Here is a 10,844-nt window from a genome sequence, read left to right as displayed (position 1 = left end):
GAGCAGGACAGACCCCTGCACCCAGCCATGTGCTGGAGCTAAGGTGATTTTAGCCACCCCGACATACCACTTCTGCCCCAAGCTGTGTTTCCTCCTGCTGAGAGCAGAGAGAAGGGCCTTTGCACAAGCTATAAGAGCATCACTGCCTCCCTTCCTCCCCGTGCTGCTTCTCCTCTCCAGCATCCCCTGCTGCTGCCGCAGGTGACAGTGACAGATCCACCAACCTGCTGGGCATCTCAGCTCTGGGGCAGCTTTGGGCAGCAGAGCTCTGTCCCACCTTGGCTTCTCAGTGGGACTCTTGCCTTACGCTTGCCCTTTCACTTTGTGCTGCTTCCTGGCAGTGCATACAGCACGTCTCCATTGCCCCACATCTTCCCAGGCATGTGGCAGTCATCTCCTGGCCCTCAGGAGATGCTTCCTCCTGAGGCTGGCTTGTTAGCAGTGGGGGCTCTTGGCCTCCCCCTAACTCCATGAAGGCCCATCACTTCAGTGTGGTGGCCACAGAAATCCTCAAGCCTGCTCAGCGTGATAGCCCAGTGGATAGCCAGGTCTGGGTGCCACACGGCCCCGGCCTGGCCTGGCCTGGCTGCTGTGCAGTGCCCTTGGTAATTTTGCTCTCATTTGGAGCGCTCATTGCTGGGCGGCGTTGGAGCTGGGTCATAGGGTTAACGCCCATTAGCAGAGCCAGCTCACACCGAACTCTGCTCAGCAACTCTTCACGGAGCTCAGTCTTTAAAACATCATCAAAAAATCATCAAGAGAGAGAGAGACAAGCACGTTCATTTCCACTGCCCACTAATTCTAATGGAGCTGGTATAATGGACTCCCACCAGCGTGCCTGCAGGCAGCTGCAGGGCCAGGGAGATGAGCTCTGCCTCCTGGTCCTGGGACAGACCCTCTACCTCAAAGCGGCTGGAAAGGGCTCCCCACTCCTGTAGGAGAGGCTTCCTCTGGGATCTTGGCCCTTTTGAGTCTGAGCTGGTGAGCTCTGGGGCTCCTCTGGCCACCCTGACCACCGGGAAGAAGCCCGTGCCCTGTGTGTGGTGCAGGGAAGGGTGTTCTGCCCAGTCTGCTTCAACAGAGGTAGTCCAAACCCTTCTGCCTCTGTTATCTACTTGGGGCTACCCTTTCATCTGGCCAGAAATGCCTCTGCCACATCAGAAATCTGTGCCTCCCTCAGAAGAATCAGGGAAAGCCCCGTACTTTCCTTAAAACTATGACTTGAGTCTGATGCAACTGGTACAGACTCCCCAGGGAGCTCAGGAACTCATCCCAAACCGTCCAAGAAGCTGAGTGTGCACACTGTTCAAAGCTGCTCCGCATCCTCGATTCCCCTCCCAGCTCTGCTGAGCTCTGCCTGCAAATCCGTGGGTGTGATCCCGCAGCTCCCTACTCTCCTGCCGTAGCCACGCCGCGCTCAAGCCTCCAAAGAGGTCTGGCCTTGCTGTGCCGTCCTGTGTTGCCACAGGGAAAGAGAGGTAGTGATTTTGCTTGCAAAAGAAGCCTTAGTGTGGAAGAAAAGCTGTCGTCCTTTGTTAGCTCTTCCCGGGCTCTGTGGAGAGCAACAGGCCCTTTGTTCGGGGTAAAGCTGGAATCCGTGAGGCACAAAGGAGGAAGGGGAATGGAGGTCCTGCAGCTTGTGAAGCTGGTGCTGGGGCTTTGGTCTGACTGGGACAGCTGCCAGACCTGGCACCCGGCAGCTCCGGGATGCCCCCGTATTGTGACGGTTGGAAAGTCTTTCCGAGTGGGGTCAGAGCCCCTGAAATCTCGCTGTTTGCACGTGATTGGGTGTGAGCAGCCCAACCTGCCGCTCCTCTGTGAGTGTCCTGAGCAGATGACTGGGGGACATGTGGTCCCTCCGCCCCAGCACAGCACCTGAGGCAGAGGGGCTGTGCCCCAGAGCGGCAGCAAGCCTTGCCTGGGAACCTGGGAGGGGTGTTTGGCACCTCAGTTCTGCTGGGAAATGGTGCAGGAAGGCTTGGGCTGGGATTCCTGCCTCTGTGTTTGGTGGGGAGGGACTGAGCAAATGAGAGAAAGGAACAAGGATGATGGAGTCCTGTGAGCCAGTGGTAGGAATTCTCACTTTGTCCCAGGGACTGTGCCGACCTGCTTGCTACTGTTTCAGTGACAGCAGGGAGCACTTGAAGTGGATCCAGTACTTCCCAGCTCCAAGCAGCTGGCCTGGGCTCTGCAACGCACTGGCAGCAGCCACAGGTGGCTCAGACCAAGGATGGGAGAGATTTAAGGAAAATCGGGCTGGTTGTGATACATCAGGGTGCCCCAGGAGTGGCTTTGTTGATTGCTGCTCCAACAGTGTGGACTGATCTGAGATCTGGGAACTGCAGACCCTCTCTCAAGTGGTCACTGCCCCCCAGGAAGAAATGCCACTTTTCTTCCTGGGTATTAATGCTTTGCCCTGGGCAGCAATGAGTGGACAGGCCTTCACTCTGTTGTAGCCTTCTGCAGAGGTAGAAGGAACGATCTCTCAGAATGACTGGAGCACCCGAGTCCCTGGCCTGCAGATCCCAGTCGCAGGCTGGGTCGGTGGAAGTGGTGGGGGCAGCTGCTTGCTCGTGAGTGGACTGGAGCTGAGCAGGGGCTCAGCAGATCCAGCTGAACACCGCGGTGGAAGGTTCCCACATTGCCCAGTGGTTGGGTGCTTCCTGCTTGTGTCCGGGTCATGGTGGTGCTCACAAAGAGGACGGTGCTAGCTAGTCCAGGAGACAGTGGCTATTAGCCTGGCTGTTGTCTGGTTATTTCTTCTCCCAGTATTCAGAAGTTAGCAGCTATAGTTTTTCCACAAATCTTGTTTCTGAACTGGGACTTGGTGTCTTTGGAGCCTCCACAGCAAACGTCCTTAGGGTAGGAGACACATGCCTTCCCCTGCCCTGGTCAGGGGTAGAGTCCCCATCGCTGGAGGGGTTTAAGAGTCAGGTTGACCCAGCGCTGAGGGATCTGGTGGAGTTGGGAACAGTCAGGGTGAGTTTAATCGTTGGACTGAATGATCTCCAAGGTCTTTTCCAACCAAGGTGATTCTGTGAAGGAGCTCCCCAGAGCACGGCCTGTGGGGTCTCTTCTCTGGCTTAGAGCTGGAGGAAAGGGCAAAGTGCTGGGCAAGCTCAGTGTCCCAGTTAGACAAGTGCGTCACAGAGAGCCCAACAGTGTGACTGACTGGCCAGCACTGCAGTCTAGTCCTCCTCCTGATGCCCCAGTTTCTCATTCACAGCAGGAGAGAGGCATCTTCCACCAGAGGAGTCCCAAGTCGATTCTAGGGTGAAATGAGTGGAACAGCCTACCCTTCCTATCTGGGAAAGGCCAGGCAGATGGCACTTGACCTGGAGAGCCCTTCATTGTGGAGTCATTCGGTCCCCCCAAATGTCTTCTGGTGTGGAGACCAAGCCTTGCATTCCCACACCAGTCCCTTTCATCAGCACTGATGATCTCCGAGCCCCCACGGCTGCTGCTGGGATCTGTGCAGGACACACCTTGGAGTGCTCTCAGCAGTGGTAAAGGGAGGCATCTTTCCAACCAGATGTCACTCACACTTTTAACCCCACTGAAATGCAAGATCCTGAGCCTACTGCGTGAGTAGCTTGATGCTCACCACCATGGCACAGTAGCAGGAGGGTGTTTTACCCTCAGGTTGTTCTGGGGTAAGCAGCTGTGCATGACAGAAAGAGATAGAGAGTTGGGTGCCATGCCCGGTATTTGTTAATGCAGGTGGTGGTGCCTGCGAAGGAAGCGAGAGCCTGGAAAAGAGCACTTCAAAGAGGAAAGGCTGTGCTCTCCTGCCACCCCCATCGGAGCTCTTGTTCCTCAAGGAGACTTCCCATGGCTGCACCCATTTTCTGAGAGCGTCTGTGGACTCAGCCTTGCTTGGGTGGTGCCGGGAGGGGCCCAGCAGCAGCTGAGGTTGGCCATGCCCTCGGTGGGACCCAGCTGGTGGCCTCCACACCCATTCATTAGCTCTGCTGGGGTGCTGCGGGCTGCAGCAGGTTCCTCAATCATTGCCCTCCTGCTGCTTCCCTCCACAGTGAGAGACTCCTCTGGCCACAGCTCACAGAGGGGAGTTGGGCGGAGGAGAGGAACCCCCCAGGACCCCCTCCGCTCACCTCCCCGCAGCTGCCCTGGCAGGCACGGACTCTGCCAGGCTGCAGGCCAGCACAGCTCTGCCTTGCTGCAGACCACTCTGGGCCCCTCAGCCTCCTTGCTGTCTCTGGAGCTGTGCAGTTGACTCCCTGCTTTTAATAGAGAGCTGGGAAGGCACATTATGGAGATGAGGGTGTTATTTGCATAACGCTAATTAGGTAATTACAAATCATTTTGCTATGAGCTGAAGCGTGTGCTGTGACATAACGTTTATTAGTCATTCCATTCAGGCCCCGCTTAGTTAAGTCATTTACTGCACTAACTACTGAAGTTGGCAATAAAAGGTAAATGCTGGTGCTTGGGTGCAAAGCTGAGACGGGGCACCCCAGATAAATCCGAGGCCCGTGTGCCCGCTCGGTGCAGCCCATGGTGTGGGCTGGTAGGGCAGAGCTTGGCCCCAGCAGCCCAGACCGGGAGGGTGCAACAGTAATCAGGGGGAGACCACATGTTTTCAGCTGGCTCTTGGTTGTTTTGGGGCTGTTTTCTGAGCCCCGGGGGGCAGGCCTGAGGTGCTTTCCCATGTTTTCACTGTCCCCCATCTCTCTGCTGCTGGTTCCACACCCAGCGCTGTGCTCTGACTGGAAACCCTGGAAACCCACCAGGCAGCCTGTGTTTGTAGGGATGCTTATGCTTCCATCCCAGTCTCGAAGTGCCTGAGCAACGCTTGGGGCTCCCCAGAATTATCTTCCCTGAAGGCAGCAAGTCAGGAATTTGTCCCCACACGTTTCACAGCCAGAGAAGTGCTTTAATATTGAGGCTGTATCTTCCGGGGTTGCTTGCAGGGAGCAAGATCCCAGTGGTGTGCAGAGCAGCCCCATGGCCACCAGCTTCCCGGGTTTGGGAGCTGGAGGCTGCCTGCCTAGCAGGGCATAGAGATGTGCCAGAGCTGAGAACAGCATCCCTCTTTGCCTCCCTGTGGCTCCTGCCTGGATGTCTGTGACTTCATGCTTCTCCATGGGAAAACAGTGGCCGTGTGGGTCCATGGAGTTCCCAGGCACCAAGGGCTTCCCACGTGGGATCTCTGCCTTTCTGCGCTCCTCAGTTGGTGGTGATGGCCCTTCTCAATGCACAGGACTGTCGAGAGCTGCCTTTCACCCACTGCAAGGACCCTTCTTGCATCTCCTGGTCCAGCATGCAGGGCCGTGTCCCCCTAAAGCCACTCATCATCAGGCACCAAGCACTCTGTGGGCCCTTGGCGGGGGGTGATGGGGATGTTCAGGGGCACCAGCTCTGTGGAGGAGCTGATTTCACTGCTCAAGAGATCAGCAGCTTTCTCTGGGGGTGGGACATGCAGGGCACAAGTAGCTTTCTGCAGCCTCCTGGGTTTGCCAGCCCAGGATGATGAGGGAGCGAGGCTGCGGATGTTCGTGTGCCAAAGGGAGCTGGGGCACAGGGTGCTGTGCGAGCAGAGCTCTGGTTCCTTCCTGCAGGCACTCTCTGCCTGCACTTAACTGTCCTAGCCTCCCAGGGACTGCTGCTGCTGCCAGCGATCTGCCTGTGCGTGGGCACAGCCGTGGCCCACAGGGATCCGTCCATGTGCTCACACCTTGCGAGGCTGGCAGGTCCCCTCCCTCCCTGACCTGTGTCATGGCACACCTTTCTTTTCCAGAACCAGATGAGCCGTTTGAGTTCATTATTGTGTCCCTGACGGGCCAGACGTGGCTTTTTGAGGCCTCAACGTCAGAGGAACGAGAGCTTTGGGTCCAGGCCATTGAGAGCCAGATCCTGGCCAGCCTGCAGGGCTGTGAGAGCAGCAAGAATAAGGTAAGAAGAAAGAATAAGGTAAAAAGCCTCAGCTGAGCGCTGCTTTGTCCCCTCCTCTCTGACATCTGCTTTGCTGTGTCTGTCCCTGTCCCAGGCTGGATCCTGTCCTGATCCCTCTACTCCCAGTGGGTTGAATCTTGTCCCTAGGACTATGATGCTCCCCTCCAAATTTCCTGTCACCTCTCTGAGCTCCCTCTTCTCTCCCTAATCTGGCTCTGGCCCCGTTGAGCTCCCTGCGTCCTGCCAGGGCTGGATCCTGCACTGTCCACTCTCTCCTAGGACAGCTCTGCCCTTCTGGCCACCCAGCCCCTGCTCCTCTGGCACACACCTGGCTACAAATCTGTGTTCCCTCCAGTCCCTGTCCTCTGAGCCCTGCGCTGGACACCCCTCCCGCAGCAGAGCCCGCAGGGTGCCTGCTCCCACCGCAGCAAGGTGCTGGCAGCTCCCCGACGAGCTCCTGGGGAGGTGACGAGAGGCTGCAGGGCGTAGCCATTGGCCTCGGGTAAACAGGGTTGCTGTGCATTTTGTTTCAGGCTCGGCTGGGCAGCCAGAGCGATGCACAGGCCATGCAGGCCGTCCGCACCGCACGTGGGAACAGCTTCTGCGTGGACTGCGACGCACCAAGTAAGAAATACTACCCTGGGAGGTGGGGGCTGCTCACATGGGGCAGGGATGGGGACCCCACCCCAACCACCTCCTCTTTTACCCCAACGAGCCCTCACTACAAAAAGGACATTGAATGACTCGAGCATGTCCAGAGAAGGGCAACGGAGCTGGTGCAGGGTCTGGAGCACAGGTCTGATGGGGAGCGGCTGAGGGAACTGGGGGGTTTGGTCTGGAGAAGAGGAGGCTGAGGGGAGACCTCATCGCCCTCTACAGCTCCCTGAAAGGAGGGTGCAGAGAGCTGGGGATGAGTGTCTTGAACCAAGGAACAAGCAACAGGACAAGAGGGAACGGTCTCAAGCTGCACCAGGGCAGGGTTAGACTGGCTCTTAGGAAGCATTTCTTTGCAGAAGGAGTTGTTGGGCGTTGGAATGGGCTGCCTAGGGCAGGGGTGGAGTCCCCATCCCTGGAGGGGTTTAAGAGTTGGGTTGACCCAGCGCTGAGGGATCTGGTGGAATTGAGTCCCTGTGAGGTTCATGGTTGGACTGGATGATCCTCAAGGTCTTTTCCAACCAAGATCATTCTGTGATTCTGAGCCTGACTCTGTAGGGCTGTCTTGTCCTCTCCTTCAGTGGACCTGCTTTTCAGGTATGGGCTGGTCCCTTGGAAGGGATATGCTGGGCAGGTGCCTGCAAATATGTGTCTCTTGGATCATAGGAGACATACTGGTGAGTCAATGCTGGTTATTAACTCCCCCACTGCTCTTGCTACCCTCAGATCCGGACTGGGCAAGTCTGAACCTGGGCGCCCTCATGTGCATCGAGTGCTCTGGGATCCATCGCAACCTGGGCACCCACCTGTCCCGCGTGCGCTCCTTGGACCTGGACGACTGGCCCAGTGAGCTTCTCATGGTCATGACAGCCATCGGCAACGCCCTGGCCAACGCCGTTTGGGAAGGAGCGGTGGAAGGCTACCCCAAGCCCACCCCTGAGAGCAGTCGGTAAGGGAGGTGGGGAACTGCAGAGATGCTTCTCAGACAACTGTGCCAGGAGGCTTGAGGGCACCACAGGAGGTTGGGAGAAGCCATCCAGTCAGAGAGGTGGGCAGGAGACTTCGAGGTACGCCAGCATTGGTGGTCCTGCCTGCTCCCCAGGCACTGGAGGTGCTGGTGGGCTGACGGGGCCACACGGTGACTGCCAGAGCTGCAGCTAGCTGCGAAGCAGAAGGGGTTAACAGAGCTGGCTTGGCAGCGTGGTGGTGCGGGTCTCAAGGGTGCGTCCCTTTCAGGCCCTTGTCTGTCCCTATCGGAGCGATTCTCCTGTCACTCATCCCAACAAGAGCCCATTCTGCAGCTTATCAACGGATAAGAGCGGGTCAGGGGGCGGCGGGAGTGAGCATGCTCCGCGCGGGGCATTGATGGCCGCCCGCCAGATGCAGATGGATAGAATGGCAGCAGATAGCGGCGGCACGGCGCGCATCGATCCGCCCGGCCCCGCAGCCCCAGGCGGGACCCACGCTACCGCAGCCTTTTGTTTGCGCCAGGCGAGACGGCAGCAGCGATAACGTGCCTCCCGTGGCACCGCCGGGCTGTCGTGTGCGGCAGCTGACCTTTTCTTGCCGCTGGCCATGGCCCGCACACCAGCACGGGACAGAACCAGTCCCCATAACGCGCTGCCCACGTAACGGGCAGGGGCACTGGGGTAGAAGTGCAGGTGTCCCTCTGCACGGTGATGGACATGCAGCGTACGGAGGGAGCTGTAGGAAGGTGCAGTGAGACAGTGATGTGTCCGAAGTGGGGTGAGAGTCCCAGTGCCAGCCATGCCCGCGGCGGGGGTGTCTGGAGTGGGGCCCGCTGGCTGCGGGGGTGCAGACAGGTTAGCCCACCCGTGACAGTGACAGTGTCCCTGTCTGGCAGGGAGGAGAAGGAGCGCTGGATCCGGGCCAAGTACGAGCAGAAGCTCTTCCTGGCTCCACTGCCACAGTCGGACATCCCGCTGGGGCAGCAGCTGCTTCGGGCTGTGGTGGAGGATGACCTGCGCCTCGTGGTGACGCTTTTGGCCCACGGCACCAAGGAGGAGGTGAACGAAACCTATGGGGATGGAGACGGACGCACGGCACTGCATCTCTCCTGCGCTATGGCCAACGTCGTCTTCACACAGCTGCTCATCTGGGTAAGACAGGACGCCCCTGGTGCTTCCCTGCTGCAGCAGCTCCCTGCTCCCAGGTCTGGGGACACCCCTCATCATCCTCTTGCTGGCTTCCACCCCCACACCGTGCCTCCTGGCACTGCCCTGCCTGCCTTCCCCTTTCCCTCCAGTGCCCGCCCCAGTGCTGCAAAACCCCGGTGCCCGCTGACTGTCTGCTTTCTCTCCTGCGCAGTACGGGGTGGACGTGAAGAGCCGGGACGCTCGGGGCCTGACCCCACTGGCCTACGCCCGGCGAGCCGGCAGCCAGGAGTGCATTGACATCCTGCTGCAGCATGGGTGTCCCAGCGACAGCGCCGTCACCACGCTGACCCCCAGCCTGCCCCGCCGCAACACCAACGCCAACAACAACGCCTGCACCGCGGTGCCGGCTGAGCTCGGCCCCAGCCCCGGCGCTGTCTAGCCCTCTGCTCACCGCGTGGCCGCCTTCAAGGTCTGCTGGGGGACCGGGGCCACAGGAGCGGGTCTGAGAACAGCCCCCCCACCCCGCAGCACCCCTGTTCTGGCCGGGAGGAGGCCGGGGAGCCAGCAGCCGGTTCCTGCGGACTCACCCCACGCAGCTGGAGCGTGGGCTGCACAGACCCCGCGCTGTTGGCTTGCCAAAGGGCTCCCTCATAGTCACTGGGATGGGGGGGGGCTCCAGTACACCCCGTTCTCATGACCGGTACAGGAGGAGGAGAGGCAGTTTCTCTGTGGCCCCCACCACACACACATGTAGATAATACAGGGGCTGGGGGCAGTTTGGGTGTGTGGCCCTCCCCTGCAGCCAGGACTGGGGAGGGCGATGGCTGCAGTTTGGGCGCTTCCCTCCTGCCCCTACATCCCGTTCGGCCTTGCTATGCACCCCTGGTGCAGTGGGGAGGCGGGGGGCAGCAGGAGCTGCGTGGAGAACCTCTCTGCTTCGGGCTGGTGCAGGGAGGGATCTGCTCGCTGGTACTGCTCCCCACATGCTGATGCAAAGGGAGCTCCTCTCCCATGTAGTCCCCGGACCTCTCCAGCCTCCCCGGTGACCTAGAGGAGGAAGAGGAGGGTCACCCCGGGATCCCCAGCTATGTCTGTCTGTCTGTAGAGTCACTGTCCTTCCAGGTTCAAGCCCCAAAGCCATACACAGTGTCTCCATCAGCGCATCCCCGCTGGCTCCCGCTGCTGCCCAGGCGGGGCTGGTCTCCGGCTGAGCGAGAGGAGAGAGGAGGCCAGCGTCTCCCTTCGGTTTTAGGCCAAGCCTGCAGCTGAGCACTGGAACCCCGAGGCTTTGGACGCTGCTGTGGAACGTCTCTGTCACTTGTGTATAAAATGTACATTGGAAATATTTATATGGACACTCTGTATATACTGTTTCTTTGCCATGAGTTGCCCTGTGTGTGTTAATCTGCAGCCAAGGAGATAAAGGCCAATAAAGCAACCCACCTCCTGCCAGGACAGCTTTTCTCTCTGCTGCCTTTTGGGCCCCCAACTTCTTGCCTGCTCTGTGAGGGCTGGTGGCTCTTCCATCCCAGCCTGACAAACGTTCAGCCCTTTCTCCTGCAGCTGGGGAGCTGATAACAGCGGCCCTGTGCTGAACTGGGCCCCTTAGTGGTGGGGGCAGAGTGCCGGGATAGGGAGGGGAGATGTGACAATCCCGGGCGCTGGGGGACGAAGCGGGGACACGGCCCCAGGGGACGCACGGCTCTGGTGGGATCGGAGAGGGGCACAGCAGAGGCGTTTGCTGGGCAGGGGACATGCCGGGTCAGAAGTGCTGGGGCCCTGTGCAAAATACAGAGTTTGAAGCTGGGGGGAGGCAGAGATGGGCAGGGAACTGTGGGCTGTTCCACAGTCCAGGAGCCTGGGCGGTTTGACAGGTCAAAAAATCGCTGCAGAAGACAGGGTCATCTAATCCCAGAGGACCGACCCCCCCAGGCAGTGAAGGGAGCTGTGGGTCCCCGATATCACACCCTTCTCCCAGCTTTTGGCAGAGCAAGGCCCCGGTGGCACCTGTTCTCCGCTGGCTGCACCCAAGGCCACACTACTAGGGACAATTTGGGGCTCCAGCTTCCCCTCCCGGGTCTATGCTCTGCACTTCATGGCGCTGGGTGCTATAAGGGAGGGAGGTGCCGAGTCACCCTGCTCTCCCCTCCCGGCCCCCCA

The 10,844-nt window shown here is 59.2% G+C and overlaps 1 protein-coding gene across 1 annotated transcript in view; it reads left to right on the top strand.

Moving 5' to 3' along the window:
• AGAP3 (ArfGAP with GTPase domain, ankyrin repeat and PH domain 3) overlaps window positions 1–10,139 on the top strand; it is a 92,928-nt gene extending 82,789 nt beyond the window's left edge. Inside the window, exons 13-17 of the mRNA XM_026843832.1 lie at window positions 5,759–5,913; window positions 6,447–6,537; window positions 7,294–7,516; window positions 8,432–8,687; window positions 8,896–10,139. Of these exons, the coding sequence (XP_026699633.1) occupies window positions 5,759–5,913; window positions 6,447–6,537; window positions 7,294–7,516; window positions 8,432–8,687; window positions 8,896–9,123 (953 nt within the window). The 3' untranslated portion in view covers window positions 9,124–10,139. The remainder of the gene's footprint in view (window positions 1–5,758; window positions 5,914–6,446; window positions 6,538–7,293; window positions 7,517–8,431; window positions 8,688–8,895) is intronic.
• The last annotated feature ends 705 nt before the right edge of the window (window positions 10,140–10,844 follow it).

The sequence above is a fragment of the Athene cunicularia genome (genome assembly GCF_003259725.1).
Source record: "Athene cunicularia isolate RWA chromosome 2 unlocalized genomic scaffold, athCun1 chr2_part2, whole genome shotgun sequence".
Classification (NCBI taxonomy): domain Eukaryota; kingdom Metazoa; phylum Chordata; class Aves; order Strigiformes; family Strigidae; genus Athene; species Athene cunicularia.
The sequence above is the reverse complement of the archived record's forward strand: the minus strand, read 5'-3'. Positions and strand labels throughout refer to the sequence as shown.